We start from the raw sequence: 8,889 nt of genomic DNA on the forward strand, positions 1-8,889 counted from the left end.
TTGACGGTTGGACTCGATGATCTTAGAGGTCTTTTCCAACCTCAATGATTCTATGATTCTACTTTTTTTTTCTCTTACAGTGATAAGATCACAGCTGAACTAGTGTCTAAGATTGGGGACAAAAACTGGAAGATCAGAAAGGAAGGTCTAGATGAAGTGACAAGCATAATAAATGATGCTAAGTTCATACAGCCAAACATAGGAGAACTTCCAGCTGCTTTGAAGAGTCGTCTCAATGACTCCAATAAAATCTTGGTATGTTATTCAAAATCCTGTTTCAGCTGTTTCCATCTTGGAACTTAAGACAAACCATTTATGATTTCTGAACTTTGCTTATTACTCAGTCTGTTACAATGTCATGAAATCAACAGTTGGAAAACAGTGAACTGTGTATTTCTAGCTCATACATTTGCCTATTTTTATAAATATTTGCCTTTGTTTTGTATTTTTAAAAAAGCCTTCAAAAAAGAGAACCTACCTCTACTCTGAATGTAATGTAAGCAAATCTAAAAAAAAAAACCCAAACAAAAAAAGTTTGAATAATTGCTCTGCTTGTGACAAAAGTGAAGTGTCCCTTGTTTGAAAATATTTTTAGTTGAACTTTAATTTACTCAGAAATAATTTTTATCTATATGTGATGAATTTGAAGTCTGGAATAGATATCATTGAGTAGGCGTTCTAAAGTAAAAGCCTAGGTATACAGCAGTGTTACTTTTCCCCATATGACTTGGAGTTTTGCACACGTGGTTGTAACAGTATTTTATTCAAAGCCTTTTTGTTTATGTGCAGGTGCAACAAACACTGAGCATTCTTCAGCAGCTAGCAACAGCAATGGGCCCCAATATCAAACAGCATGTGAAAAATTTGGGCATTCCTGTCATTACAGTCTTAGGAGACAGTAAGGTAGGACACCCATCAAGATCTCTTTCCTTTTTGCCGCTCACAATCTGAGTTGTGCCATGCCTGAGAAAAACTATTGCTGTTTGAACTTGCTTTTGAGAGGTGGATGGTAGTTAAAACTTCTTTGGAAGCTTATGAATTTTTTTGAAAGGTTCTTGCCTAAATGACAACTTATTATCCAAATATGAATGTGTGCCTGAATATATATTCTGCCTGAGATGTATTCTGCTGCTTGCAAATAAACTCAGTCAGTGTCATAATTCAGCTTTTAAATGAAGTGTGGTGACTGTATGCATACTTCTAATGCTGAAAATACCCTGTTAGATGCTAATCAGGTTTGCTTGGTAAAGCTGCTTGTAGAACTTTTTGTTCTTTTAGTGTATCAGTGTGGATTCCAGTGTACGTTGTTGTCTTTGTGTCACTGTGTAGGAGGCCTTTGAACTGCAGGTAGAAACAGGACACTCACAACTGACACTGAAGCTTGTATAATGTCAGTGTCAAGCTTATCAAGATGCTATGTCAAAAATCAAAGCTAGGATCATGGGAGAGAGCTATTTGAAGCAATGGGGGAAGGAGGCTTGGGAAGATGCCAATGTCTTGTGCCAGAAGTCACAGGCAATTATCAGAGGTGGCATGCTTCAGATGTCTCTACTCTGAATGTGAGTAGGAAAAAGAGCAGAAACTGGATCTACTTGTCCCAAGCAATGGAAGGACTAGGACTGGTCCTAGGGCTAGATAAAAACCTGTAAGACTCTTAATGAGAAAACAATTTGAACTAAAAGAACTGAGATTTTACAGGATGAAGTTGGATTCTTCTTTTATTCATCAATTATCTTGAGGAAACAGCAAGCTCCCTTCAGTTCCAAGTACATGGTTTAAGGATAAAGACCAGCTGTGATTAACTTGTACTGTTACTAAAATGCATAATACCAGTGTTACTTGTAAGCACTATAATGCTGACAGAGGATTGTATACTCATTCAAACATATTGTTACAGTAGTAACTTTTTTGATGTACTGCAAGATTTTACCCAGTTTATCCAGTTGCTAGAGTTTTTGAAGAGGATCTTTTTTAGGCCCTACTTTGAAATGTTGATAGTGGACCCACTGAATAGTTGAGAAAAATCAACAGCTTGTAGCATAAGTGAAGACAAATTAAGTTTGGGTGATGGGAATCAAGGCCTCATCAGAGAGACTGATAAGCATCTATTTACCTGCAGCACACAATTTGTTTCTTTTCCTCAATGAGATTAAAGATGGGACAAGTTATTTGCAAGGATGCTCACTTCTTGTTTAGATACATGTCTGGATACTACCTTTGCATTTAAAATTTATTCATACTAAAGCTAAATGAGTCTGTTACATTATCAGCTTGCCTCAGAAATTCAGCCTACAGGAGAGAGTCATATGTATGGAGTCATGTCTATACTGATAAAGTTTTGAAGAACCATAGTTAAGTATTCCATCTGACTTCTTGCAACTTCACATAGCTGCTTCAAAAAAGTGTGCTGTTCTAAATTTTGCTTGGAAAAAACCACTAAAGATGGAAATTGGTAGGAGTTAGAGGGCTCCCCTGTTCCTGACTTGACTTTTGCTCGTGTGTGTCCTAAATAAGAGTGCCCTAATAACAGGCTCCATAACCCACTTGCCTTCATTTATGAATGTGCTAAGTCTATTTTAAGCATTACATAAGTCGCTAACCTTATTCTATAGCTTGTTTGAGAGTTAGGAGACTCCCATAAATCTCATCAATGAATGGTAGCAGGTATGAAGTGCTTTTAAAAATATCCTTTGTCCCTCCTCATTAAACTTACTTTTTAAAAACTATGGTAGATAAGTATAGTGTCCGATTCGGTGATTTCTGCAGCTGATACCGTCACTAAAATGGAATTCTTCTGAATCTTAGACTTCTCAAGCAGTGAATAAAAATAGAAATTTCAAAGCCTGTGATATTGAAGCTTCTTCTTTTCATGGGAAGGATGAATCTATTGCCTCTTTTGTTGTAATCTTCTGACCCCTCTTTAGGATTATTCTTAAATCTTGTTCTTGCTACAGAATAACGTTCGTGCTGCTGCACTAGCAACTGTGAACGCCTGGGCTGAACAAACTGGCATGAAAGAGTGGTTGGAAGGGGAAGACCTGTCTGAGGAGCTCAAAAAAGAAAATCCTTTCCTAAGACAAGAGGTAGGCTTCTGTTAAGTAAACCTCTCCTTATGTGAGTCTAATCAAGATAACCTTACTTGCTATGGACTATGTTTATCTATGCAGACTGAAATGACACAATGCTACCATTACATGAGTAAACAAGTAGCTGTGTCTTCATACTGACATAAAATTGTTAAACTTCAAAAGGCTAATAATGAGCTTTCTTCCTGCATTATAGCTGCCACTCAGATTTTAGTGCCTCTGAAATGAAACTTTTGTCTGTTTTGATCAGCATTTTAAGAGCTAGTGTGTTTTCCCTCAAATTAACCACATGGTAATAAAGACTAGAACTGAAGTGGAGGCATTAATATGTTTGAGGCTGATAAAGTGCAGCTGAAATTCTGATGTTACTTTCAAAAGGGAGAAACAGCCCATGCAGTCTTAAGAGACCAGGCTCCAAGTTTTAAGATAGCTGTGTTTTAATATACTGTATTTAATCCTTAAATTTTTTTTAATTGCTTAGATGAAAGTTGATGTTGGTTAAGAATATTTGTCTGAACAAAGGTTGGGGTGGGTTTTTTCCTACTTACATAGAGGTATGTGAAAGACTACTATTCGGGCTCTTGTGGCCTGACAGAGCACTGTGAGCGCTTCTTCAGCAACTTTTAGTATAAAACTTTCTTTCAGCTTCTTGGTTGGTTGGCTGAGAAGTTGCCTACCCTCCGTTCTGTTCCTTCTGACCTACTCTTGTGTGTGCCTCACCTGTACTCCTGCCTTGAAGATCGGAATGGGGATGTGCGTAAAAAGGCGCAGGATGTCCTGCCGTTCTTTATGATGCATCTTGGCTTTGAGAAGATGGCAAAAGCCACCGGCAAGCTGAAGGTATTTCTGTCACTAAGATTAGATAACGTGACCTTGAACGAGTGGGTATTAATAAGTCACATTCACAATCTCATGATATGCTGTCTTGAGTCATGTAAGCTTGTCTGCATTGAATGCTTTCGGGGGGCTGAAAATAGTATCAGGAGGCTGTGAGTTAGAGCTTTCTCTACTTCAGATAGACTACTGCCACCACAGGTTTCTCACTTAAGAGTGAATAAATGTCAAACTCCTGTCCTTCTGAAAAAAATCTACCTGCAGATAGCTTCTATACCAGTTACTGTCCAACTGTATGCCTTTAGAAGCCATCTTAAGGCATGTGTTCAAGCAATTTGGTGTATCTTACAGACCCTTGAGTGCTGAATCACTGTTAGGGCACTCCATTAAAGTCATAGGACTGCTCACCTAGAACAGATTGCTGGTTCACATGTTTCTCATAGGTCTTGCAGAAGAAACTTAATGGAAAGGTGTTTTATCTCAGAACAGAAATATCTGAAAACATTGATGCTCTAAGATAAGTGTCCTGGAAGATGCTAAACAGAGAATAGCTTGTTTCAAACTACTGTCATTTTCCTTGTCTGTGGCATGTATTAGTAATTGGTATAACTAACCTTTCCAAATTTATCACTTCTTTTTCTGCCTTCTGTTCTTTAGCCAACTTCCAAAGACCAGGTACTGGCCATGCTTGAGAAAGCCAAAGCCAACATGCCAGCCAAACCAGCTGCTCCTGCTAAAGCATCTTCCAGAGTGGTAGGGGGAGCAGCTCCAGCCAAATTCCAACCTGCATCAGGTAACCTCTCTTACGTTCTGAGAAATGACTGAGAAAAGGGTGGTTTTTGAAGCGTTTTGACATGCCGGAGGAAGAAGCTTACTTAGCAGCAGGAGAGGAATTCAGCATAGTTAGGGTTACAAATAGCTGTGTAATCTAGTGAGTTCTGTCTGCAGTTCTGGTCTTACTTGCAGCTGAGTCAACTTCTAATGTAGGAGTGTTTTTCCTTTCCACACAACCATCTGTCAGCTGCTCTTTTAAAATATCTACTTGGTATTGAAGCTAAAAGCCATGGACTAGAGGGTTGTTTTTTTTTAATACTGATCTGATTTTAACATAACATTTTTTAAATGTTTTCACATTAGTTTTTATCTGGACTGTTTCCTCAGTATAGTTCACTGTGGGGCTACCAGAATGCTTGTGCTGACACAAAAGAGGGTAATGGGATTAGGGGACAGGTGACTTCAAGAAGCAGTCCTGCCTTATCCCTCTGCTGGGGCTAGCTTGCCTGCTCAAGCTGGGTGCAACTACAGCTCTAGACATTAGCCTGCACAGTATATGTGTGTGTGCATTTTTAAATTGTTTTGATAATGACAAATTTGCTAACATATTATGATATTATTTATGAAAACTTTGTATGCTAACATGGAATTTAAGGAACTTCTTTTATGGGTCTAAAATCCTCAGACCTCTGTGTGATAAACGTATTGTATCCATGAACAGTTTTTCTTCTGTCCTAAGAATGGAAAACTGTGCTGACCTAAAAGGGCTTCTTGGTAGTTTGAAATGGTCTATTGTTCCTCCAGCACTTGCTGAAGATTCGGGGTCCAATACTATGGAATCCAAGCCTGATCCCAAAAAGGCCAAAGCAGGAGGAGCCTCCTCTAAAGCTAAGGTATGTTGATTTCATTTTGTATAAAATCCGTTCTATGAAGTTAATAGCTGTAGTTCGTTAATGTATTATAGGTAGAAGAGTATAGCCCTTGCTAGGGACTGCTTTTACTGAGAATCTTTATGCTTGTCTGAGTTCTGAAATGACAAGTGTTCCCATATCACTTACTTAACCACTACTCTTGTCATTACCTATTTAATTCTTAAAGTCTGTGTTGTCAAAAATGCTGTCTTGTGAGCAGCTCAGTCTGTGTTCTAAATCTGCTTGGCCTCCTTGATTTTGTGCTGTTGAGAATTCATTCTTACCATTGCAGTTCCAATGTTATACTTCGAACAGTAATTTTGAACACATGTATCAAAAGAAATTGCCCTTCATACTGTAAAGGAGAGATTAAAATGTTCTTAATCACAAGTGCAAAAAGGGAAGGAAGATGCTTAAATGCATAATAATCTCAACTGATGACATCTGAATTTGGGGTTAGGTTTTTCTGTTGTTTTGTGTTACAGTAATTTTTTTGCTATTAACTTTAAAGTTTGTCCTAGGTGTATAACTAAAAAAACCCCAAATCGTTCTACAGTCCTGTTGCCTCCATTGTGTAAAGTAGTGCTGTAACGAGAACATTTGATGTAGGTCCAGATTCATGGCAGGAATGAATGGAACAAGCCTTGAAGGATGTGGTAGATTTGCCTAAGTCGATGTATTCTTCTGTCAAAACTGATGCTAGAGTTAATGCCTTTGCTGTGAACGCATTAAAAGGTTTGGAATGGTAACTCTTAAGACTAAATAGCTGTCTAACAACAAAGCCTTTTCTGTGGCTTATTTACAGCGGTCAGATGTTAATAGCAGTATGTCCAAGGGCAATACCAGCCTGTCCAAAGCTAATACAAGCCTCAGCAAAGGCAGTACCAGTCTGACAAAGAGCAAATCTATCAAACAGGTACCACATTGGATTTTAGGGATGTGTGTGGGTGACTAGCACACTGGTTGAGAGTGATGTGTCATATTTCACAGGGTACTACTGCGCACACTGTCATGGGTATTGCTTCCACAGCAGCAGAGCACATACTTTTAAAATTCTAATCAACATTATTCTTTCAGCTTCTCTCTGGCTCTTGTACACATAGGCAGCATGAGGTTGGCTGGTATCTAATACTTGCAGTTGCTGGGACTGAGGCGTATATGTCTTGTGTTGCCTGTTAATACCTTGCTTTTTTCAGGGTGTACAGGGGAAGAAAGTGCTAAGCAAGCCTAATTTGAAGGAAGATGATGATAAATCAGGTCCTATTTTTATCATAGTACCAAATGGGAAAGAACAGAGGATGAGAGATGAGAGAGGTCTGAAGGTGAGAAAAATCTGAATGTATTCACAAGTTTTGAAGAAGTGTAATTTTAATGCATTCTTTTGGCTTTTAATTTAGAATTAAACATGCTATGGCATGAAAGTGCTAGTCTCTGTCCATCCCTTGGATTGATTATCTAGTTCTTCAGTTGACTTTCAAAGGCCAATATCTGGTTTACTGTGGTGTTTCTCTACTTATTTCCAAATTTTGTGCATTTATACACTCTCATAAAAGCCAAAGACCTTTTTACAACTTCCAAGAGATGATCTTCAGTTGTGAAGTATCATCAAGTTTTTACCTGAAAACAGTTGACTAACTTCAGAGTTCTAGGATATATTGTACGTGCTTTAATATATTTATTTTGAACAGCCCCACTTATCAAGCTTGTATTTTGTAGGGAAATTCTATTACTTAAAACATGCATATTATTTGTAACTTGCTAGTAAATAGACCTATCTATTGCTTAAAGACAACCACTTTAATTAAGTGCTAATAATTAAGATAATGGCCTAAAGATAACCACTCCACATAGAGAAAATTTTTCATGTAAGCCAAGGTGAGCAAACACCACTGAATTTTTCCCGTTACTTGTTGATAATGAGACGACTTTGAAAACAGATTCTAAAGCAGAATTAGAAGGGATGCAATTTACAGATTCTTTCAGGAAGAAAAGGTATTGCTTGCTTTGAGTTCCAAATGCTGCCTTTTACAGGTGTTAAAGTGGAATTTCACTACTCCCCGTGACGAATATATTGAGCAGCTAAAAACTCAGATGTCCAGTTGTGTGGCCAAATGGCTACAGGATGAGATGTTTCATGCAGACTTTCAGCACCACAACAAAGCACTGGCTGTTATGATTGAGGTGAGTTTGGATCTGTGGTGGTAGAGGACGCTGTATAGAATTATTCTCTGCTATGAAAGATTCTGCTTGAATTAAAATCAAATAGGAATTCTCTGAGGAGCCAGGTGTCGTCGTTCTGTGAAGTTGAAACTTTAACATATATAGAAATAATTTTCAGAGGAACGATGAAATTGGTATTAGTATTGTTTCTTGGGAAAACGGAAAATTTCCCCCCGGAGACTTCTATTAGCATTTCAGAAAGCTTGTATAAGTTAAAAGTGAGTACTTATGATTCTAGGAACCAATCAATACAAGTAGACTGTCTTATCAGGCACAGCTTTTCCTTATTCTCTGTTCTTTTCTTGAACAGCATGTTTCATTTTGCATACCCTTTTTTTTTTTTTCCTTCAAGCACTTGGAGAGTGAAAAAGATGGAGTCATCAGCTGCCTGGATCTGATCTTAAAATGGCTTACCCTGCGGTTCTTTGATACCAACACAAGTGTTTTGATGAAAGCACTTGAATACCTTAAATTGCTTTTCAATTTGCTGAGTCAAGAAGAATATCACCTTACTGAAAATGAAGCATCCTCTTTCATCCCATATCTTGTCCTAAAGGTACGGTTCATTCTACAGAAACTAACCTTATTTTTCATGAGGAATATAGCAGGATACCATCAAATGCTGTAATATGTTCATTCCAAATATATTGTGAATGGCATTAAATCCAGGTGGCGGCCAGTCACAAGTGGTGTTCCCCAGGGCTCAGTACTGGGGCCAGTTCTGCTTAATATCTTTATCAATGATCTGGATGAGGGGATTGAGTGCACCCTCAGTAAGTTGGCAGACACCACCAAGTTGGGCAGGAGTGTTGATCTGCTCAAGGGTAGGAAGGCTCTACAGAGGGATCTGGACAGGCTGGATCGATGGGCCGAGGCCAACTGTATGAGGTTCAACAAGGCTAAGTGTCAGGTCCTGCACATGGGTCACAACAACCCCATGCAGCGCTACAGGCTTGGGGAAGAGTGGCTGGAAAGCTGCCTGTCGGAAAAGGACCTGAGGATGTTGGTCGACAGCCAGCTGAATATGAGCCAGCAGTGTGCCCAGGTGGCCAAGGTGGCCAATA

The 8,889-nt window shown here is 38.7% G+C and overlaps 1 protein-coding gene across 1 annotated transcript in view; it reads left to right on the forward strand.

Moving 5' to 3' along the window:
• CKAP5 (cytoskeleton associated protein 5) overlaps positions 1–8,889 on the forward strand; it is a 43,822-nt gene that overhangs the window by 21,295 nt on the left and 13,638 nt on the right. Inside the window, exons 21-29 of the mRNA XM_009277514.2 lie at positions 81–255; positions 790–903; positions 2,955–3,083; positions 3,732–3,926; positions 4,578–4,713; positions 5,499–5,587; positions 6,802–6,927; positions 7,637–7,786; positions 8,178–8,381. Of these exons, the coding sequence (XP_009275789.1) occupies positions 81–255; positions 790–903; positions 2,955–3,083; positions 3,732–3,926; positions 4,578–4,713; positions 5,499–5,587; positions 6,802–6,927; positions 7,637–7,786; positions 8,178–8,381 (1,318 nt within the window). The remainder of the gene's footprint in view (positions 1–80; positions 256–789; positions 904–2,954; positions 3,084–3,731; positions 3,927–4,577; positions 4,714–5,498; positions 5,588–6,801; positions 6,928–7,636; positions 7,787–8,177; positions 8,382–8,889) is intronic.

This window comes from Aptenodytes forsteri, unplaced genomic scaffold (genome assembly GCF_000699145.1).
Source record: "Aptenodytes forsteri isolate BGI_AS27 unplaced genomic scaffold, ASM69914v1 Scaffold146, whole genome shotgun sequence".
Classification (NCBI taxonomy): Eukaryota; Metazoa; Chordata; class Aves; order Sphenisciformes; family Spheniscidae; genus Aptenodytes; species Aptenodytes forsteri.